This window comes from Myotis daubentonii, chromosome 5 (genome assembly GCF_963259705.1).
Source record: "Myotis daubentonii chromosome 5, mMyoDau2.1, whole genome shotgun sequence".
NCBI classification, from domain to species: domain Eukaryota; kingdom Metazoa; phylum Chordata; class Mammalia; order Chiroptera; family Vespertilionidae; genus Myotis; species Myotis daubentonii.
Window position 1 is genome coordinate 20,418,529 of NC_081844.1, and position 23,134 is coordinate 20,441,662.

The 23,134-nt window shown below is 55.4% G+C and overlaps 1 protein-coding gene across 1 annotated transcript in view; it reads left to right on the top strand.

Moving 5' to 3' along the window:
- CPAMD8 (C3 and PZP like alpha-2-macroglobulin domain containing 8) overlaps positions 1-23,134 on the top strand; it is a 62,544-nt gene that overhangs the window by 25,507 nt on the left and 13,903 nt on the right. Inside the window, exons 13-26 of the mRNA XM_059696337.1 lie at positions 784-912; positions 2,045-2,228; positions 3,637-3,809; positions 4,373-4,522; positions 5,360-5,521; positions 7,008-7,150; positions 10,411-10,473; positions 13,073-13,304; positions 15,845-15,998; positions 16,456-16,586; positions 17,386-17,437; positions 19,019-19,317; positions 19,888-20,113; positions 22,067-22,243. Coding sequence (XP_059552320.1) covers positions 784-912; positions 2,045-2,228; positions 3,637-3,809; positions 4,373-4,522; positions 5,360-5,521; positions 7,008-7,150; positions 10,411-10,473; positions 13,073-13,304; positions 15,845-15,998; positions 16,456-16,586; positions 17,386-17,437; positions 19,019-19,317; positions 19,888-20,113; positions 22,067-22,243 — 2,275 coding nt within the window. The remainder of the gene's footprint in view (positions 1-783; positions 913-2,044; positions 2,229-3,636; positions 3,810-4,372; positions 4,523-5,359; positions 5,522-7,007; positions 7,151-10,410; positions 10,474-13,072; positions 13,305-15,844; positions 15,999-16,455; positions 16,587-17,385; positions 17,438-19,018; positions 19,318-19,887; positions 20,114-22,066; positions 22,244-23,134) is intronic.

A 23,134-nucleotide genomic window follows, 5' to 3' on the forward strand; every position in this document is an offset into this window, starting at 1 on the left:
GAGTCGTCTCGTTAGCACATGTTATCAGGGCCCTCCATGCACCACGAGCTCACAGCACGCGGGACGTTCCAGGGGGCTGGGGGCCACCTCCCAGGAGCGGGACCGAAGCTGCCGACGTCTTTATTCTTTATCACACATGGGTATTTTCATTTTTATCAAATTGATTGGAGTGACATTGATCAACATGAACATATAGGGTCTGTGTTACAAGATCTGTATATTGCACCACACATAGGTCTTAAACTGCCCCCTCTGAGGTCGCCCTTGTGTTAGCCACATTCTTTTAGCATCCAGTAAAGGTGCCAGCCCTCGAGGAGCAATAGTGGTGTAGCCACCGGGACCTGGGTCAGGCAGGAGAAGGGCCGTGAGCTGCAGGCGGGGGCGGGTCCAGAGCCCCTGGGATGCTGTCCGCACGACGGGCCCTCCCCTCACTGCCCTGTCCCTGGTGCTCACTTGCCATGCAGCTGATTCCCTTTAGAAGCCACCTGGCTGCTGGCGAGCCTGGGAGGGGCGGCGTTTCCTACTAGGTGGTGGAACTGTCACCCAGTGGCCAAGTGGCAACCTGTCCCGCCTTAGCCAACCCCCAACACCCTGTGGCCAGTCTTGGACACGTGTTTCCCACAGAGCTCTAAACGCCATTGACTGAGAATCGGGGAGGGGTTCCCAAAGGGAAATTGGAGCCTGAGGGGGTCTTGCTACACGGCTGGACAGGCACACGCATCCCCAAGATTCCCTTCCTACTCCAGGCACCCAGGCCTTGACCAAGCACCCTCTCCTCCTCAGGCCAAGGTGACGGCACTCAATGGAAAGCCTGTGGGGACCCAGTACCTGCCCAGCTACCTGTCTCTCAGCAGCTGGTACTCCCCAAGCCAGTGCTACCTGCAGCTGCAGCCGCCCGCCCGCCCCCTGCAGGTAAGGCTTCCTGCACACACCCCCGCAGGGCCAGTGCTGATGCTGGTGTTGGAGCCCCCATCCCTCCAGCCATGGGGTTTTCCTGGATCGCATGCCTATGTGCCATGAGAAGGGCCAGCCCACTGCCAGCACTGGCACCTGCTCACTTAGGGAGGTGCCCCAAGACTCCCTCTCTCCTGACAGCAACTGCAGAGTTTGGGGGGTCCCCAGACTATCCTCAGGTTTTTCAATTTCAAGGCTCACTCCCAGCTGTTATGCTCACAGTTATGGTTTATTACAGTGAAAGATACGGATTAAAACCAGCCCAGCCCTAACCGGTTTGGCTCAGTGGATAGAGCGTCAGCCTGAGGACTGAAGGGTCCCTGGTTTGATTCTGGTCAAGGGCACGTACCTTGGTTGCGGGCACATCCTCAGTTAGGGGGTGTGCAGGAGGCAGCTGATCGATGTTTCTAACTCTATCTCCCTTCCTTTCTATAAAAAATCAATAAAATATATTGTAAAAAATCAGCCCAGAAAGAGGCAGGGTCCAGGGACATCCTGAAGGTGAGCTTCCATCGTCCTCTCCCCACAGAGTCACAGACTGTGTTATGTTCCCAGAAAAATGTATGACCACATGCCTGGTGTCCTGCCCACCGGGACGCTCATCTGAGCCTCAGCATCCAGGGTTTTTATGGGGGGTCAGTTTCATAGACACAGCCGGCCACTGCATGGCTGGCCTCAGTCCCAGCCCCTCCAGAGGTGACGCTGGTGTGGCCCAAGACCGTAGGTCAACAAAGACACTATTCGGCAGGACACCTCAGGGGCTTGGAGATCCCCTGTCAGGAGCTGAGGGCAAAGGCCAGCCCTCTCTTTGGACCGAGTTAAATCTTTACTACCCGACGCCTCATGGAGAGCTCCCAGGATGGCGTTTCGGTGCACCAGAGCCCCGTTTGTAGGGCAGCAGTGAGGCTGCCAGGCGGACATGGCCACAGCCAGGACCGGACACGGGTGACCCGCCCTGAGGCCAGCACCCCTCCCTTAGCCTTCCCAGCCCCCCTGTCGCCCCAGGGTGGCCGTCTCCCAGGGTGGGCCGTGGCGTTGGTGCCAGGCTGTGGGTACCAGCAGGGCCAGCCACGCCGTCTGTTTCCCGCAGGTCGGGGAAGAAGCCCGTTTTTCCGTGACGTCCACGTGTGCCTGCAATCTCACCCTGCACTATGAGGTGGCCGCACGGGGCAACATCGTGCTCTCCGGCCAGCAGCCTGCCCACGTCACCCAGCAGAGAAGTAGGCGGGCAGCCCTGGAGAAGCCGGTTCGCTTAACACACCTTTCGGAGACAGGTGAGCTGGCTGCAGCCTGGAGGTCCCGTTCCTCCTTCTCGGCCGTGGAGACGGGGACAGGTGCCCCGGAGAGAAGGGGTAACCAGACACCACCAAGAGGCGAGCCTGCCTCAGGGCGCAGGGCATGTGTCCCTAGTGAGATGGGGCTGGGGCCAGGATGGCAGGGTGGCCAGCTGCTCCAGGTGGAGAGGTCCTTACTGTGTGTCCGCAGGGGATGGGGCAGGTGGCAGTAGGCGGGGCCCTGCATTGGCCCACACTCTGCTATGGTGCCTCCTGCCAGCCCCCTTCAGCCTTTGCCCAGGCTGTTGCTGCACCTGGGAGTCCTGTTTTTTTCTTCTCCTTGACTCCATGTGCTCCTCACGAGACCCACCTCTGTCTCAGGGTCTTCCTCCTTTTCACAGCCTTTTGCCTAAAGCAGGATCTCCAAAGTGGGGACTATGGGAGCTCGAGGGCAAGTCATACTCGTGGTGGGATGTCCTGGGCACTGTAGGGTCTGAAACAACATCCCTGGTCTCCCCCCACCAGATGTCAGTAACAGCCATCCACACGCAGTGACAACCTAACAATCCCGGACATCACCCATGTCCCTAGGGAGAAAAGTCACCTTGGGTGAGAATCCCTGAGATAGGTGGATAGATTTATAGATGGATGGATAGATAGATAGACAGATAGATAGACAGATAGACAGATGATGGAGGAATGGATGGGTGAATAGAAGGACAGACAGATGGATGTATGGAAAGAAGGAAGGGAAGAGAAAAGCTTGATGGATGGATGGATGGGTAGATACCCAAACAGCCAGCTAGACAAACTGACTGACTCATGGATAGGTTGATTCATAGGTAGATACATAGATTCATAGATAGATAAACTTATAGATAGATAGGCAGATAGAGAAATTGATTTATGGATTGGTAGATAAATAGATATAGATAGATAGATAGATAGATAGATAGATAGATAGATAGACAGACTCATGGGTAGATAGATGCATAGATTCATAGATAGACAGGAAGACAGGGTCTCCTCTCCCATGCTAAGTCACTTTCTCACCCTTGGCCCTGCTGGTGTTAGGGCGGATCTTTCTCTGCCCTGTGCACTGCAGGGTGTTGATCAGTATTCCAGGCCCACCCACTAGATGCCAGTAGCACCTCCAAGTTGTGACAACCACAAATGTGCCTAGACATTGTCGAATGGCCCCTAGGGGGCAGCATCGCCCTGGGTGAGAGCTGCTGGCCTGAGTGGGGCTCTAGGCACTGTTCACCTTCCTCCTCTGGGGCTTTGCTTCCCTTCCCTCCGGGAGCACTGGGCCTGAGCCAGCCCCTCCCTGCGCTGTGCAGCCTGGGCATTGGTGGGCCCACCGTGGAGTGCTGGCTCCCCCACCTCTCCCACCTTTGACTTGTCTTAGCGCCCCCTCCAGCCCCAGCAGCTGAGCTCAGTGTATGCATGACCTCTCTCCAACTGGCCGTGACCCCCAGCATGGTCCCCCTCGGCCGCCTGCTGGTCTTCTATGTCAGGGAGAATGGAGAAGGGGTTGCCGACAGCGTCCAGTTCACTGTGGAGACTTTTTTTGAAAACCAGGTAGAACATCGGGATCCCAACGGGGTGGGGGTGGGGGGGACCCCAGGGTGTCAATCGCCATCCAGGGCTGGGAACCCCAGGGTGTCAATGCGGGGTGGGCTGTGCACAGCTGCCACATGGTGGCGCCACAAGCAGGACTTGGAAGGGCTGCCCTGCCTTCAGGAATAACCAGACCCTAAGTTGCGTCTTAGCTGGAGCTTCTCCAGAAGTCACCCAGATGGGGATTTGCATTCAGCACACACAGGGAAAAGCTGTTCTCTACCCCACTGGGCTCCGACCTAAGGGACACGGCTTAGGCCCCAACAGCAGGCTCAGCCTGCCCTCTCCCTGCACCCTTCACACCTGGCCGCAACACGCCCTCGGCCAGCGCCTGTCTCCCATGCCCACCTCCCATCCTGTGCACAGAATGTCCCAGTTGCACCAGCTTAGTTCCTATCACTCTGCCTTTCCCTGTGTCCTCGCCTGGATGGCTGGGCTAGCGAGGACCAAGGCGGGAGAGGGTAAGGGGGCGGTTTGGGAGGTTTGGGCCAAGCTCCTGATTTCTCTGCTGTGTTTGGGTCCAGGTTTCACTGACGTACTCGGTGAATGAGACGCAGCCCGGGGAGGTTGTGGACCTGCGGGTCAAGGCTGCCAGGGGCAGCTGCGTGTGTGTCGCTGTGGTTGATCAGAGCGTCTACCTGCTGAGGTCTGGTTTCCGGCTGACTCCCGCCCAGGTGAGTGTCGGCTTCCTATTCCTCCCCAGGTTCGCTTGCTTGTCAGCAAGTGAAGAGCCCAGTGTGAACCCACATACCCTCTCTCCATGGGGCTCATTTCTCAGCGAACCCACCCCTTGTCGCTGCTTCTGTGCGGTTGAAAGATCTTGGAGTCAAATTCAGAAAACCTTTGCGGCGCAACTTTGTCCAGGTCTCACCTCTCCGGCCTCAGTCTGCCCATCTTTAAAATGGGCCAGTGCCACTACCAACCTAAAAATAGGAGGAATTTCAAAGTGAGAGGCAACAAGCATGTATTCTAGATCAATAAGAAGAGCTACTAGGGACTCACTGATTCCGGTAGAAGCTCAAATAGTGTCTGGTTAGGGGACAAAGGCAAAGGGTGTTTACGGGAAAGAGAAGGGGAATAATTACATCAGTAGGAGGAAGGCATTTCTGTTGGTGCAGGTAACATAACGTAGTGATGCTAATTCTAGACGGTTTTTAAATCTTTTCAGCCTAGTAGTCATCAGGCTGGTAGTTATAACTGCTTTCCTGTTACCTTTGCAAACAGTTCTTGGGGGCACAGTGTTGCTTTAGGCCTCGTCCACGGGTTATTTTGCCCGGTTTTCACATTCCAAATGTTGGAGGCGTACGTCGTGCAAGGCAGTTCCTCTGGCGTGGCCGCTCCGGCTCCGTCTTAAAGGGCTCCCTTTATATTGTGTTTACCACCACCAGTGCCTCTCCCCAAGGCTTGTCATCAGTGATGTATGTGACAGGAGGTTGAGACGGGAGCACGCCAGGCCCATGAGAGAAAAGAAACCCTTAGCTGACTGACCCCCACGCCCCGCCTGCCTGTAGGTTGTCCGGGACCTGGAAGATTACGACGTGTCTGCTGCCCTCAGGGTGTCGTGGGAGGACGGACCCCTCTGGTGGGCTGGGCTGGCCGCCCGCCGCCGGCGGCGCTCCTTCGTCTTCCCCTGGCTCTGGGGCGTCACCAAGGACTCCGGGTTCGCCTTCGCCGTAAGGAGGGGTGGTCTTGGAACCCACTTCTGTGCTCTTCTCATTTTGAAACAAAGGGTCTTGGGGATACAGAGTTGGGTGGGGGTGGAGGCTCCCAAACTCATTGCTGCAGAACTTGTTTGCGATTCTCCCCAGTGAAAGCTCCTAAGTGGACCCCCACCCCCACCCCCTCCACCCCCCCAGTCTCCGCCAGTGTGCAAGGCAGATGAGAGCAGAACGGTTCTCAGCACGGACTGACAACTTGAACTTGATAGGGAGCAGTGATGTTCAGGTGCTTTGCTGGAAGGAAAACCTCCACATGGGGAGTGGGTGGCTGTGTTCTCAGGTGGTGGGTTCACTTGCAATGACATCTGTAGCTCCCGTCCACCCCTCTCCTTCCTGCCTACAAGGGCGGGGCTGGTGCCGGCAGCCCCCACGTGTACACGTGTCAGTCTAGGTCTGTCAGTCTAGGTCAGGCTGGGAGCCCACCTTACCTGCGGATGGTCTCCACGCGAATGCGTGTCCCATCTGAAGGTGCTTTTCTTCCCATTTTAAAAAGGCACCCCCCCCCCCGCACACACACACCGTTTTTACTATGGAATTTTCCATACATTTGGAAGAGTTGAATAAATTTATAAATACCTGTATACCTACCACCTAGATCTCACAATTAACCTTTGGCTGTAATAGTTTTAAAAATTATCTTAAAAACGACATATATAAAACATATGCAGTATATTTGAACAAATGACTTATCTTGCTATGTTAGCTAAAATATATTTATTCCATATCTCTCTGTACCTGTAGACCTGTGTTGGAACAAATGAAGTTTCAATTACGTGCTTGTTGAATGACGGGAGATTTGAATCCCTGGGTCCTGGAAGCTTTGGGAATTAGGAGGTGCTGTTTCTGAGTCAGAGTAACTAGGTTTGCATTCCTGTGCACAAAGCAGAGTCGGCCAGACCAGGACGGAGCTTCCCCTCAATCCAGTTGTCCCCAAAATTAGCAGAGTGATGAAGATAATTGTGACAGTCACTGGCCCTTGGTCTGGACCAGGCACTACAACAGTTGATTTTGTGTGTGTGTGTGAAAGCCACACAACAGGAAATTTAACCATTTCAAAGTGAACAATTCATTGGCCTTTAGTGTATTTGCAATGCGATGCAACCACTACCTCTACCTAGTACCAAACCATCCCCATCACCCCAAAAGGAAACCCCATCTCCATTCGCAGTCACTCCCCATGTCCCCTTCCCCACCCCGGCAACCAGCAGTCTGCTCTCTGTCTCTCTGGATTTGCCTGTCTGAGCCACAAATGTATCGGCCTTTCCTCTACTCTGTCCTGGATGGCCCCTGGGTGCCATAACCCCCTCAGTCCATGTCACCACGCCTGCTGCAGGGCCATGACACAGAAGCAGTGTTGGGTCAGTGGCCTCAGGGTGATGAGAACTGTTGGGGACATTACATCCACTTCCCCACCGTGGGTCTCTTGTTGTCTGTTGCCTAGGAAACAGGGCTGGTGGTGATGACTGACCTGGTGAGCCTGAACCACCGGCAGGATGGTGGCCTATACACCGACGGGGCTGTCCACACCTTCCAGCCCCACACAGGGAGCCTGATGGCAGTGGCGTCCTCCAGGCAGCCTCCCAGGTAATTGCCGCTGCCTCGAGCAGGGTTTTCTAACTTCACCCTGTTGACATCTAAGGCTGTGGCTAAAAAAGAAAAAGAAAACTACCCCCCCCCCCAAAAAAAGGCTGGGGCCAGATCATTCTTTGTGGTGAGGCAGACCCATGCACTGTAGGGTGTTGAGTAGCATCCTGGCCTCCACCCATCAGATGCATGTAGCTTCAGTTTCCCCGGTTGTGACAAGCAAAAATGTCTTCAGGCATCACCCATTGTCCTCTTGGTGACCAAAATCACGACTTACCTAGTGGGCTGAGCACTGAGCATTCAGCTCTACCCTTCCCCATTTTTAGCCACGTTACAGTGCATGGGTTGGGGTTGTAGAGAGAGGAAGGTCCATCAGGAGAGAAGGATCAGGACAGGGAAGGAAGCTGAGGCTTAATCCTCCATCTCCCAGAGATTCCGCTTAGAAAATTATATTACTCTTTCTCTTTCCCCTGCTTCTTTTTCTTTCTCTTCCTCCTTCCTCTCAAAATCTCTACCTTCTCAAGTTGAAACCAAATAATTACTTTTCAGTCTTTCTTATTTTAACTCTAAATGTTTAAGCCTTTTGAAGGCTATGAATTTCCCTCAGAGTACTGCTTTGGCTGCATCTGAGTTGTTCTGTAAGTATTTCCATTATAGCTCAGAATATTCCCTTTTTCAGCTTGAATTGTCCAGAAGTTTTTAAACTTTTCAAGTAATTTTTTTATGTGTTTTGTAAATTTGTTTCAAATGTGCATCATATCCAGTGAGCATGGTCTGCATGATATCCATTGTCTAGTTTTTATTTTGGAGACTGACTATATTGCCAGTGTTTGTAAATGCTCATGTCTATTTGAATATCCTAATCCCTATCATTGGGTACAGGGCTCTCTATGCATACGTGTATCCATATACTCTATATCAGCGGTTCTCAACGTGTGGGTCGCGACCCCTTTGGCAGTCGAATGACCCTTTCACAGGGTTTGCCTAAGATCATCCTGCATATCAGATATTTACATTACGATTCATAACAGTAGCAACATTACAGTTATGAAGTAGCAACAAAAATAATTTTTTTAAAAATATATTTTAATTGATTTTTTACAGAGAGGAAGGGAGAGAGATAGAGAGTTAGAAACATCGATGAGAGAGAAACATCAATCAGCTGCCTCCTGCACATCTCCCACTGGGGATGTGCCCGCAACCCAGGTACATGCCCTTGACCGGAATCGAACCTGGGACCTTTCAGTCTGCAGGCCGACGCTCTATCCACTGAGCCAAACCTGTTTCGGCCGAAAATAATTTTATGGTTGGGTCACATAAACTGTATTTAAAGGGCCAGAAGGTTGAGAACCACTGCTCTATATCCTTACTCATCTTTTGTTTGTTTGTTTGCTAACTTACCAATTACTGAGAGAGAGGCATTCACATATCTTCCTCAGATTTGTGGCTTTGTCCCTGGAGTTATGGAAACCTTTGTTATACCGGAGGTGATGTTTTCTCTTCTCTCCTGTTTCCCCCTTTGGCCTTTCCTTTCTGCTCCCCTATCGCCTACCTATTTTTCCTCCCACTCTCTTCATTCCTTTGCTTCTCAATCACGGGCCAGCCAGCCAGCTTGGGAAGGGGAAGGGTGCCCTGAAGACTTTGCCTCCCCACTCTCTGGATTTAAGGGCATATGAGCTGAGACAGGGGAGGCAAGCCTTGGGTGTCCTCTTTCCCACCTCTCCCTCTGAGAGAGGGCACACAGCCAAAGGGTGCCGGGAATGGGGTCGATGCAGCCAGCAGTCCCTCAGTACCTGGGTCTCTCCGGAGACCCTGAGGATGGCCCCCGGCTCCTCAGCCCTTTTTCTGAACCAGAAATGGACCAGAGGGCCTTCCGCCCTGGTGGGCCTACCCATGAAAGCCCTCTTCACCTTTCAAGCGTCCTCTGCCTAAACGGAGAGCCTTCCCAACGCGCCAGCCCCGTCTGCAGTGGCTGCTGGGTGCCTGGGTCCCCTGGGTTCTTCCTGCCTGGGCCACTCATTTAGCAGGAGTGGGGCAGGCCCACAGGCTCTTAGCTTCCAAATTCCAAATCAGGGCGTGGCAGACCAGGCTCCTCCTGCGGTCGTTTGGAGGCACACGGAGGCATTTCTGGGATGTGGTTTGGGTGAGGGAGGCGAGTACCTGCCCCTCAGGCTCCAGGGTCAGCCACTGCCCCAGGGGCCTCGAGGGCTTGGCCTGGAAGCAGCCTTCTGAACCCCAAAACCACAAAAGGGTAACTGCAAATCCCAATGCAAAAGGCACAGGAAATGCCTTAAAAAGCAGGTGTCTGTGCCTTTTTGTAATTGGATAACATTCTTAGTCCGAGGACAAGATGTTTTTTTAACCGTGCGCCTGTGGTTAAAATTTTTTCAAACAGGATGGAAGGTAATACAGTGAAGCAGAAGTCTCCCATCTCCAGAGTCCCTTACTCCCTTCTTAGAGACAACCATGGCCGATAATTTCTTCGATACCCTTCTAGAATTTTTGGGTGCATATATAAGGATTTAAAAACAAACATAAACGGGAGAAGACTACGATACTGTTTGTACCTCCCTTCTTTAAGTCAACAGCAAGCCTTGGAGACAGTCCCTAGCGGTCCATACGGTATATGCTTATCTCCCCCTTTTTCACGGACATAGAATGTTCTGCTGCATGGATGTGGTGTCATGTGATTAACCAGCCCCCTGCTGATGGAGAGTCCGGCTGTTCGCTAATGCTCACAGGGCTGCCAGGAACTGCTCCATCTGTCTGTCTGGCACAGGTGTTTGGGGGTATTTCCAGGGTGCATTCCCAGGAGAGGTATTGCAGGTTGAAAGAACGTGACCATTTTTTAATTCTGAGCCGTTTTGCTAAATTTCCAGTTGGGCTTCTTGTTATTTTTTTTAAGTGAAGGGACAGCCCCCAGGGAAGGTGGACTGTGAGGCTTCTGAGGATGGACCGATGAGGAATGGAGTGGTTGGGGTGGGGAAGAGCTCCATGTGATGGTGCAGAAAAACAGGGCAAGCCCAAGTCCCGGCGGCCCTGCTTACCTTCTAAATGCAGAAATGAAACGCTCTCATTTAAGGTGACTCTGCCAAGCCTTTGATGCCTCACTTCTAGCCCTCGTCAAGTAGAACGTTAGCCCCGCCGAGTCAGAGAATTAACCTGTTACGCCCTAACGAGGTAGAATGCTAACCTGCCAGGTAACAGAATGAAGTGATGGCCATGGAACTTTAATTACTTCTTTTTTCCCCCCCATACAGAGCAGAGAAGAGGAGACGGACCTTCTTTCCGGAAACCTGGATTTGGCACTGTCTCAACATCAGGTACAGGAAGACTCCCTTCCTTCGCCGCCTCTGTGGGCCTCACTGAGGCGTTCACATGAGTCCAGATGTTCCCCGGGGGTTCGCCTGGGGCTCGCTCGACACCCACCTCTGAGTGAGACCTGGGGCATCTTTTTCTAACACGTAAAACCCAAAGCCATGAAGTCAGCCCTGAATCCTGCTGCAGCCTCTGACATCTGCCCATGACATTTATAAAATGTAAGGGCTCTGTGCCTCTCGCCGCTCCCTCTTGGGGTAACTCTGTCCGCCCTGTTTGCATAACGAGCCCATTAAAACGATTACAGTTCCCTGGAACATGAACTCGACCCCACCTACCTCCTCCTCACTCCTCAGGGGACTCGGACTCCTGCCCCCAAAACAGGCTGCTTTTCTCAGCACATTTCCTTCCCCCCTTTTCCTCCTTTTAGTTCTTGGAGCAGCAGTGCCCTGGCAAATTCCTGCCGGATGCCATCGGCTTTTTTCTTGCACTGCTCAGCATGAGACCCCAATGGCACTAGCAGAAGGTAGTGGTGGCCTGAAAGTTCAGACCCCGGGCCATCGGGGGGCCGCCTCCTGAGCCAGGTCCCCCTTCTAGGCACGAGGTGGCACCAGGCAGCTGGCATGCGCTCCGTGCAGAACCGAGCTCCCCACCGGGGTTCCCGGGGCTGCTTCCACTGATGTGTGTGTGTGCCCGTTGTGGGAAGGCTAAACTCCTGGTCAGAATAGATCAGATGATTGCATTTTGCTCTGGGGCCCCAGACTTAAGATGCGCTGTCTGGCCATCATCACTCAGTTATGTACCTGCTTTCTGGGTGCTAGGTGATGGTTTTGGTGCCGGGAATGGTACCAAGACAAGGGGTGATGTGGTACCAGTCCTGGCACCAATCCTACCGAAGCGTCACGTTCTCATGACGGGCTGGGCACGGGCTCCAGAGGCGGAAGAGGAGCCCTTTGGAGAAGCTGAGAGGCGCCCAGGGCAGGTGGAGCCCGAGCTGAGTCCCACAAGATGGACACACAAGAAAGGGAAGGTCTCCAGGTGGCAGGACCAGCGTGGACAAGAGCTGGGGGCGGGGAGGGTGGTGGGTTTCCACAGGTTGGAGTGAGCTGGGAGGGCCTGGAGGAGGGGGTGTGGGGGGGAAGGCAGATGGGCTGTGGGGGGGAATGTGGAGAGCCACATAGGGTTGCAGCCAGGGATTTGAGACTTGAGATTTGAGGTGCTCCCTCCCCCTCTGTTGGCTGTGACCATACGAAGCCATGAAAGTTCTGCCAGCTGGGAAGAGGCTGGGCTTGAGTGGGGGAGGGGTGGCAGCGTGTGACCCTCACAGAAGGGACGATAGGTTCGCAGGCACTGCGGGGCCTGACGGGCAGTGTGGCCTCTGCAAACTGCAGCCTGAGGTGTCTGGCTGCCCCGCGAGGCCCACCTGGGTCAGGCTCCGGAAGTGGACAGAGGTGGACGGGCAGGTGAGGAGCAGCAGCCTGGCTCCCTGCCAGCCCAGGTGTAGTTCCGGCTTCCGTTCTCAGGCTTCTCCTCGGGTTAAAGGTTTTATTTTCCAACGAGCTCTTTTGCACCAAATGCCAAGGCAAATCGCCAAAGGACGTCCTGGAACCGCAAAGGAGACAATAGGGTTTGTCCCCAGAGCCATCCCAGAGCGATCAGTGTGCCCCTGGCGGGGGCAGGGAGGATCTGGGGTGGGTTTGAGTAGTGCTGTCCCATATGTAATTTCAAACCTCCTAGTGCCATGTCAGAGGGGTAAAAAGAAACAGGTGGAGTTCGTTTGAATTACGTATTTTACATATGCCCCAAATACTGTTGTGTCATGTGATCAATTTAAAAATTGTTAAGGCTTTTTATGTTCTTTCTTCCTTTTTGGGAGGGTTACTGTATCAGTTTCCTGGGTCTGCGGTAACACATGATCACAAGCCGGGGGACTTAAAACAATAGAAATTTATTCTCTCATGGTCTGGAGGCCAGAAGTCGGAGAGCAAGGCTTCGGCAGGGCTGAGCTCCCTCCGGCAGTTCTGGGGGCGGATCCTTCACTGTCTCTTCCAGCTTCCGGAGGCTCTAGGTGTCCTTGGCTCGCGGCCACATCACCCAGTGTCCGCCTTGTCTCCCCATGGCCTTTCCTTCTTATAAGGACGCCTGCTATTGGGTTAGGGACCACTTACCCCAGCATGGCCTCATGTTAACAGCTGCAAAGACCTGTTTCTGAATAAGGCCACATCCACAGGTACCAGGGTTCAGGACGTGGACACACCTTTCTGGGACTCACAAGCATGTCCTAAGACTCCCTCGATTCAGCATCTTCCCCCCTAAACTGGGCGGAACATGCACTGCTAAAGTTTGTGCCTCTGAACCCGTATTTTGGGGGCCTGTGTCCCTATGGGCTGTCATCCTAAGAGCCATTCACATTTCTGATCACAGCGAGTCGGGGTAGAGGGCGGCCCTCTGCTGTCACACGCTCATGGTGTCTTAAATGATTCTCCCCCAGCTGCAGGGGGTACCTCCCTGGGCTTGGGCCGTGTGGCTCAAGTCATCTGTCCCCACCTCACCGCTGCAGCCTGGCCCCGGAGAAGGGCCCACAGGTTGTCCGTCTTTCTGCAGCGACCCGTCTGGCGAGGAGATGTTCCGTGTGCAGGCCCCTGACTCCATCACCAGCTGGGTGGGCGAGGCTGTGGGTCTGTCCTCGGCGTGGGGCCTGGGCATCGCCACGCCCTCCTTGCTGAAGACCTTCAAGCCCTTCTTTGTGGATTTCACGCTGCCCCCCCAGGTGGTCCGGGGGGAGCAGGTCAAGATCCCGCTCAGCATCTACAACTACATGGGCATCTGCGCTGAGGTACTGAGCCCGCCCCACAGCCCTCCTGTTGGGGGGCAGCACCCATGATATCAGGAAGCGGGCGGGTGGGGTCGTCCGGGGGGGATGTTGGTGGGGGCACAGCACTTTGCTATCAGGGAAGCAGGGGAGAGATGGGGTCATCCTGGGGAGGCCGTGGGGTGAGCATCTGGGATATTGGGGAGGTATGGGAAGTGGGGCCATCCTGGGGGCCGTGGGAATAGCATCTGGGATATTGGGGACACAGGGTGGGGTCTGCGGGGACGGCATCTGTGTTGTGGAGGAGGCAGAGGCAGGATGGGATCGGCCTCTGATTCACCAGCCATCGAAGCTGGGGCGGGGCCGGGTGGGGATGTGTGCCTGGCGGAGGGGGGGGTGGGGGTGCACATGCCACGGAGCCGCCCGGCCTGACTCCGGGCCTGCATGGGCCTCTGTAAAGGGCCTGAGCGGACATAGTGGTCCCTGTCGCAGCTGTGGTAGCAGGAAAGCCATCGCATGCACATGAACAGGCGCAGCTGCAGCTTCAGTCTTTATTTCTGGACACTGAAATGCATACACCCGTCTGGGGGGGCGGCTGCCGTGGGGGCCACAGCTCCCTCTCGGAGGAAATGGAAAAGGCTTCTGTATCAGTTTCCTGTAGCAGCCGTGACAAAGCAGCACAAACCGGGTGGCTTAAGCCAGTAGAACTTTATCCTCTCACAGTTCCGGAGGCCGGAGTCCAAGGTCAAGGTGTGGGCAGAGTGGGCTCGTGCTAGAGCAGCGGTTCTCCACCTGTGGGTCGCGACCCCTTTGGCGGTCGAACGACCCTTTCCCAGGGGTCGCCTAAGACCATCCTGCATATCAGATATTTGCATGACGATTCATAACAGTCGCAACATTACAGTGATGAAGTAGCAACGAAAATAATTTTATGGTTGGGTCACAACAGGTATTTAAAGGGCCAGAAGGTTGAGAACCACTGTTCTAGAGGCTCTAAGGGACAGTAGCTCTGAGCCCATCATGGCTCTCCTGGCCTCTGGTGGCTGCCGCAACCCTTGTGTTCCTCTTGCCTGTGGCTGCGTCTCTCCCATCTCTGCCCCTGTCTTCACGTGGCCACCTTCCCTCTGTGAATGTCTGCGTCCAAAGGCTATAAGGAAGGACCCCAGTCATGTTGGATTAGGGCCTCATTGTAATTTGATGACCCTGTTTCCAAGGTCACGATTACAGGTAGTGGGGGTTAGAGCATCCACATATCTTTTTGGGGGACACAGTTCAACCCATAGCATATCCGCTGGAGGAGGCTGACCTTGGAGGCTGGGGGATTTCAGAACGTGGTGACAGGGAAGGACAGCAGGTGAGGTGGAGGGGTCCTGCAGGGCCAAGATCTGGTAGGGGCACAGTGGGGAAGGGGTGTTTGGGGGGCTCTGATTTGGTGCAGCTTGGGGAGGCCAGGGCACCCATCCTCCCTGACCTTGTCATCTTTGAGCCCCGTCTCAGCCTGGATGCCAGCTGGAGGGTGAGAGGAAGGGCGGCGAGGAGGGCTCCCCATGGTTAGAGGCAGCTCTCGGGGGCAGCGATTGTAACCTGGGGCCGGGCGGAGCGGTAAGCGGGGCACAGGGTCAGGGGTCCAGCTCGGTGTCAGCCTCACCCGGGCCAGCTGGGCGCTTGGGACACGGCTGGCCTTCTCCAGGCCCCGCCCAGGTGCACAGTGTCCCCCAAGGCTTCTGGCTTATTTCACACGGACAACAGAAGATGCGAGCTGTGGCCCCAAAACAGAGACACTGTGGAAACCAAGAGACGTTACTCCCCCCAAACAGATTGCTGGCTTTTCCTGAAAAATGAGGACATCTGTCGAGGGAGGGGTTGGAAATTGTGAGCTGAAAGGCGCCGAGGCTGCTGGGGGCTGGGGCGTGGTCTCAACACACCTGCGCCTCCCTTTCCTCAGAGGAACCTCTGGGCTTTAGCTTGGCTACACTACCAGCCGTTCTGCCTCAGTTTTCCTATCTATAAACTGGGTGTGCGAGTTCAGCCTGGTCCCGCTCACTCCCACAGGCTCAGTGGTTCACTGAGTTCTGTTTCTTTAGCTCCTGGCAGGGCACCTGCTCCCACGAGGTACTTCATTCATATCTGCTGGCCGGACAAGCAGATGTGGAGCAAAGAGCCTGTCCTAGATTTGGGGTTACAGAGACACATGGTGCACACGCATGCGCACGCAGAGCTGTTAGGGTGCTGCAGACCTTGGTGATTGGAGAGTCTCAGAGGGCTGCCCTGTGGGGCTGGCACGGGGAGCGGCTCATCACTCGATGCCCCGGGGTGGCTGTGGAGAGGTGGCCCTTGAACTGGTCTTGGTCTGGGGGGAACTAGACCTGGGGGATGTGGGGAGCTGAGGGGGACTGGGGCTCCCAGCAGGACACTGCGGGTACTGGTTCTGGTTAGAACTGGAAAGGGGGCTTCCAAGGAGGGCACGGCTTTGGGGGAGGGCTGGCAGGCTGTCGGTGGCGGCGGGTGGTGGGGTGTGCTGGGGGTCGCACAGACTCCGGGCACCATGAGCCCACCCCCTGCAGGTGTATGTGAAGATCTCCGTTCCCAAGGGCACCCGGTTTGTTGGGCATCCCGGCAGACGTCATCTGACCAAGAAGCTGTGCATGGCCTCTGGGGAGACGGAGCCCATCTGGGTGGTCCTGTCCTTCAGCGACCTGGGGCTCAGCAACATCACAGGTGAGGGCCCTGCTCTTTGGGCACCCCCTCCAGGCCACCCAGGGGCCCAGGCCCTGCCCACAGGCATGGGCGCGGTGCGGGGGGGTGGGGGGGGAGCAGGTGCGGGGAGGGCCCTCCTGAAGGGCAGGACAGCAGCTGGGGAGGCAGGCCAGAGGGAATGGTCAGGAATGGGGGAGGCGGCCCCTGAGGGTGGGGCTTGAGGCCTTACCTGCTAGAGCCGGGTTCTTAAGGCACCAAACCTGTGTAGCACACACGTGTGCATGCATGCAAGTACAAACACACACACATGCATGCACACAAACACACGTATGCACAGACACACATGTGCATATGCACATACACACCATGCAGCTTTCACATGTGCGTGCATGCGCACACATACATGTGCATATATGCTACAAGGGGGCAGGACAGCTCCCTGCTCTGAGAGCAGCACTGAGCACTCAGATCTCTGCAGCCAAAGTCCTGGCTTACGGAGAAACAAGCTGCTGCCGGGACGGGAAGCCCAGCAAACAGGCCGAGGAGAGCTACGCTGACAGGAGGGTCCCCGCCGGGAGGGACCACACCCGGCGCAGCGTGATGGTGGAGGTGAGCCCACGCCCTCGCCCAGGGCACTTTCAGGGCTCGGCTCCCTAGGCCCTCCCTGGTTTCTTTCAGCAGGGGGCCCTCGGGGCCCTGGGGGCCCTGGACAGGTGAGGGGCCCCTCGCCGTGGCGCAGAGCAGGCTGTGGCGAACCAGCCTGGGATGCTCTAGGGAAGCGTGGCCCCCGCTTACTAGTTTTGTGGAATGAAAGCGGTGCTGAGAGCTGAGAGGCCCACGCGGCTGTGCTGGTCACGCCGAACTCTGAGGGGCATTTGTTGGGTTCAGTTCTGGGTGCCTCCTTTCTCGCTGTCTCCCGCTACGTGGGAGCTGTGTGTGGAAGGGGCAGGGCGGGAGCACGGGCGGGAGAGACAGGAGACAAGGGGTGCTTGGACGGACAGTGGGGTGGGGAACCTGTGCTTGGCAGACGCAGGCCTCCCCCTCTGGGTGCTGAGGGGCGTCAGGTGGGGCCTTCGGTCACGGCAGCCTTCAAGGCACAGTGCTCCCCACCCCGAGAGGGACGCTGGGCTGGCAGCCCGTGAAAGAGGGTGGCCAGGAGGGCCCGTGGGGGCGTGGGGAGCATGACAAGCCCAGGATTGGTTGGTGAGTTTGTTTGACTAGAGCCCAGGGAAGGGGACGGGAGCCTCAGTTTCCCCACCTGGGCCTGGGAGGTGGGCAGCCCAGTCCTTGTCTGTGTACCTGTGAGATTGGCATCACCCTGTCCAGAGCGGGAGCCGCTGCCCTGGGAGGGCACTGCACCCTCTCCTGACTGCCAGCCAACGCTGTTTTCCCCATTTCTCTGTTTCAGCCCGAAGGAGCTCCCCGCACATACACCTACAGTGCTTTCTTCTGTCCCAACGGTGAGTCCCGGGCCCACCCGGCTGAGGACTTCGGCCCTTACCCCTGCAGTGCTGCAGCTCTCCAGCTGCTAGGTAGACAGCCACCCTCCCTGGGAGCTGAGGACCCAGCAGCAGAGAACTGAGATGTTCTGTCTGGGGACAGCCATGAACCAGAGTGAGGGCTGGGCACCTGCCACACAGGAAGTGAGTGTACGCAATTGCAGACTGTCGATGCCAACGAGAAAAGTGACCATGGGCAGGAGTAGAGCCCAGGGTCCTGGTAAGGGGTGTTAGGGTGGCACTGAGAAATTAGGGAGACCCAGACCTTGGCGCAGCAGAGGAGGACATGGAAAATTAAAGTGAGTTCCAGAAGGTGGGGGTCTGGGGTCTACCTTGACGCCCCTTAAATTAGCATTATGCCTGGTTAGAGCGTCATCCCGATATGCCAAGGTTGTGGGTTCAATCCCTTGTCAGAGCATGTACAAGAATCAACCAATGAATGTATAAATAAGTGAAACAACAAGTTAGTTTCTCTCTCTCTAACCCACTGAGCTACTGGCCAGGGCTCTAGCACCATTTCTTGAAAAGGCTTTTCTTTCTCGGTGGGATTGCCTTCACAGCTTTGTTGAAAGTCAGTTGTTCAGACGTGTGTGTGTCTATTTCTGGACTCCCTGTTCTGTTCCATTGAGGATTTGTCTATGTTGACAGCAAAGCTACACTCTGGTGATTCCTGTAGCTTTATTTTATTTTTTTGAGAATTTAAAAAAATATATATATATATTTTTTTTTCCCTGGCTGGTTTGGCTCAGTGGATAGAGCATCAGTCTGTGGACTGAAGGGTCCCGGGTTCGATTCTGGTCAAGGGCACATGCCTGGGTTGCGGGCTCGATCCCCAGTGTGGGGTGTGCAGGAGGCGTATTTTTTTTTATTGATTTCAGAGAGGAAGGGAGAAAGAGATAGAAACATCGATGATGAGAGAGAATCATTGATCGGCCGCCTCCTGCATGCCCCCTACTGGGGGGTGGAGGGATTGCAACCCAGGCATGTGCCCTGACTGGGAATCAAACCGTGACTTCCTGGTTCATAGGGCGATGGTCAACCACTGGGCTATTCCTGTAGCTTTAGAGTCTCAGTGTCATATGGGGTGAGTCCTCCAACTTGATTCTTATTAAAGTTGTTTTGCTTCTTCTAGGTCTTGCATTTCCATGTAGAATCAGCTTTGCAATTTCTCCAAAGACCCTGCTGGGGTTTTGTTGGGATGGTATCGCATCTGTAGATTAGTATCTTGAAATATTGTCTTCAGACCCACGAACATATCTGGCTCCCCACTGACGGGTCTGTCTTAGTTTCAGCAGCATTTCCAGTTCCCAGGGCACAGGTCTTGTGCATCTTTTGCAGGAAGTATCCCTGAGAGCACGTCTTCTTTCCTGTGCTGTTGGCACAGCCGTCGTTAAGCCAGCAGCAGCCATGCCTCTGCAGCTGCTGGCCGAGCCACAGTGAGACCCACTTCCCTTTGTCCCAGTTCTCGGCTCCAGGAGCAGGCACAGCGAGGCGGGGCCTTCAGGCGACCCACAATGCCCCCTCTTCCTTTCCTCCATCCAGAGAGAGTCCATATCTCCACGCCCAACAAATACGAGTTCCAGTACGTGCAGCGGCCACAGCGCCTCACTCGTTTCGACCTGGCCGTGCGAGCCCACAACGACGCCCGCGTGGCCTTGTCCCCCGGACCCCAAGACACCGCGGGGATGATTGAGATCGTCCTGGGGGGACACCAGAACACCAGGTCCTGGATCTCCACCAGCAAGATGGGCGAGCCCGTGGCCGGCACGCACACGGCCAAGATCCTCTCCTGGGATGAGTTCCGGACGTTTTGGATCAGCTGGCACGGCGGGCTCATCCAGGCACGGCTGGGCTGGCCTGGCTGGGCATGGGAACCGCGTGGTTCTTTGACCTTTACTGCTTCCCGCTCTGTGTGTGGCTCAGAGGAGGGCTGGGGAGGAGGGAGGGTGGACACAGGGCGGCACCTCGAGTTTCTCACAGTCTTCCTGAGAGCTGTGGCAGAGGAAGCGCCTGGGATCTGTGAGCTGAGCGGTGGTGGGTGGTTAGGGAGAAAGAAAGTGGATGTGAACAGGTCCAAAAGGGGCTCAGGGTGCTTTGTGATCCAAGGGGGGGGGGGGGCATAGAAAAGGAACAGCTAACACAGCTTCCCAGAGGAGGGACATAGGCCACTGGGCAAACCAGGGTGAAGGATGTTCCTGGCAGAGGGAACAGCACGTGCAAAGGCCCAGGGGTTCCAGGGAGCCGGGTCACTTCGGAACCGGTAGATGCCATGCTGTGCCTCTGTTGGCCATTCAATGGATAGGATAACCTCTGGTTTCTCTGACCTGGGCCCTGTAGCCAGTGTTACTGTGGCCTGAGCGCCACTGCGTGCTTTCTTCCGGCTTCCAGCAGCCGTGGCCTCTTTCTTGCAGGTTGGGCATGGCCCAGAGCCGTCCAACGAGTCTGTCATCATGACCTGGACGCTCCCCAAGGCCCCAGATGTGCAGTTCATTGGCTTCTCCACCGGCTGGGGCTCCGTGGGCGAGTTCCGCCTCTGGAGGAAGATGGAGGCGGATGAGAGCTACAGCGAGGCCTTCACCCTGGGGGTCCCACACAGCGCCATCCCTGGCTCGGAGCGGGCGGCCGCTTCCCTCATAGGTGTGCCTGCTCCGCAGCCTGGCTCGGGAGGATGGGGCAGGAGCCCGAGGGCCAGGTGGCTCCTTCAGGCTCAGGTCACACTGGGCTCTGCTGGGAGCCTGTGCCCCTGGGGCCTCCAGCCACACACCCACTCTCACCTGACAAGTAGTTTCTAGTGCCTTCTCCATGCTGGGCTCTGGGGACAGCCCCAGAGGTGATCCCAAGCCTACCCTTGAGGAGCGCCTTGTCTGGCCGAGAAGGCAGGTCCAAGCCCTGTGTAAGGTGACCCCAAGGGGCAGGTGATATACTCCAGGGGCAATGGAGCTGGGGCGACGGGCAAAGAAGGCCAAACAGCCAGGTGAAACCAGCCAGGTACAGGGAGGGGAGTGGGGGTCCTGGTGAGAGGGGCAGGCATCTAGAACATTGGCTGAACAGGGGCAAGAGGCTGTGACCGGAGTCTCTAGGGCTGTGGATTGTCTTCTGTAGCTCAGGCATGGGGGTGGGAAGTAGACACTGTGTGATCCATCTAATATTGAGGGCTGGAAGGGTGGGGAGAGGGGGAGAGGCCAGGATGGGGCAGACAGACCTGACTGAGGGAGTCTTAGGTCTCTGACATCAGAGAGTGGAAGCCCTGGGGCTCAGGGAGGTTGATGGTTGTGGCTGGATCAGAAGATATTGGAGTTGATGATTTCTGAAGTACAAGGTTAAGTTAGAGGTGGCTGGGAGGGTTCGTGGCCCAAATGGAGGTGAAGGGCATAGGTGAGGAGGCACGTGGGCCGAGGTGGAGAGGAGGGGAAGGCTGGCCCACGTGCCAGTGCCTTCCGCACAAGAGGGCAGAGGGCAGAGAGGGAGCGGGGAACCCAGAGGGGGTCGATGAGAAAGTAGCCAGGCAGCCCCCCGACGGAGGAGGCCGCAGGAGCGGTGGCAGCCGCAGTGGGACAGGAGGAAAGGCCAAGGAAGGAAAGGAGGTGCGACCAGGGAACTGTGGGGATTCTGGAGGGCCCCTCAGCAATTTTGGGGACAGAGAGGCCGAGAAGAGGAAGACACAGTGCTGAAGGGATGAGAATAAGGACCAGAAGTAAAAGAAAAAAATGAAAAATGCACCGACATGTATGGAAACTTTTATTGAAAATCCAAATACTGCCCTGGCCGTGTAGCACAGTTGGTTAGAGCAGCAGCCCCATAAGCCAGGGTTGTGGGTTCCATCAGTGAGGGCACATACAAGAATCAACCAATGGCCCAGCTGGTGTGGCTCAGTGGTTGAGCATTGACCTATGAACCAGGAGGTCACAGTTCAATCCTTGTCAGGGCACATACCTGGGTTGCAGGCTAGATCCCCAATAGAGGACGTGCAGCAGGCAGCCGATCAGTGATTCTCTCTCATCATTGATGTTTCTATCTCTCTTCCTCTCTCTGAAATCAATAAAAGCATATTTTAAAAAAAAGAATCAACAAATGAATACATAAATCAGTGGAAAAATAAATTGATTTTCTCTTGCTCTCCCTCCTTTCCTCTCTCTCTCTAAAATCAATTTTTAAAAATCACCTTTTTGATTAAAAGTTAGAAAAAATATTTAGAATGATTTAGAATTCTAAATGGCTGTATTGATGCATGATTGTTTGTGAGGTGCAGCAAAATCGTACTTTGAGGGAAATTCATACCCTTGAATGTACCTGTTTAAAAAGCCAGAAAGCAAAAAGCATTGAGTGTAATGAAAAGGCAGAGAAAGAACACCTGAGTTCAAGCTAAGGAACACAGGGAGGTGTGTATGAGGTGGCCACCAGAGCTGGTAGGTCAGGTGGGCTGACTGGACAGGGTGCAGTCCAGTTTCAAATGGCAGCACTAGCATTCAGAGGTGGGGGTGGCCACTGTTAGGCCACCGGTGGCCTCCCATCTCTGCAAAGCTGCCCCAAAGACAGCGAGGACCCTGGCAAGGCCGGCCCCCAGCCCAGCCCTCCTTTCCTTCTCCCCAGGAGACGTCATGGGGCCCACCCTGAGCCACCTCAGCAGCCTCCTGCGGCTGCCCTTTGGCTGTGGAGAGCAAAACATGATCCACTTTGCGCCCAACGTCTTTGTCCTGAAGTATCTTCAGAAAACGCGGCAGCTCAGCCCCGAAGTGGAGAGGGAGACCACTGATCACCTGGTACAAGGTACTGGGGGAACTGGTTGAGGGTGTGGGGAGGAAGGCAGCCATGACTGCTGGGGTGGCCCGCACGCCAGGCACAGTAGATGGGGGGAGGGAAGGGAGTGGCTGAGTGAGGCCACTCCGGTGGCCTGATTGGCCACCGTCAGCAGAGCTGGGGCCACACCAGTGAGGACAAGGCTCTGAGTGCTGGTAGTCAGCCAGGAGAAAGAACAGCATCTTTTAAAAATGTAGATTTTTTTTTTTAACCAACAAGAGCAATATAATCTATACCAATAAAAGGGTAATATGCTAATTAGACTGGGTAGACTGGACGTCTTCTAGACGTCCTTCCAGACAAAGCCACAGTGGCGGGGGCTGAGGCCGTTAGGGCTGATCTGGCCGGCAGGGGAGAGCAGGTAGGGGGCAATCAGGCGGGCAGGCAGGTGAGCAATTAGGATCCGGCCTAAACCGGCAGGAGGACATCCCCTGAGGGGTCCTGGATTGGAGAGGGTGCAGGCCGGGCTGAGGGACTCCTCCTGTGCACGAATTTCGTGCACCAGGCCTCTAGTAATATTATAAAAAAGAACATTTAGAATAGAAAAAGTCCTATAAAATATCGGAGTTGGACCTGGGTTTACTTTCCTGCCTTGAGCAGCACAGATTAGCTTTCTGCTCTTGGCGCTCTGACCAGGGCATCCACAGCATGTGCCTGCCTGCGCCGTGTGTGTGTGTGTGTGTGTGTGTGTGTGTGTGTGTGTGTGTGAGAGAGAGAGAGAGAGAGAGAGAGAGAGAGAGTCGCGAGTCGCTCCCTGAGCTGGGGGGCGGGGGTCCTTTCACCTCCCGTTGCTGTGTAGAGGGACCACGATGTGCGTGGGTGGATGGGCATGGAGCGGTCTCCAGCTCGGGACTTTTAGAT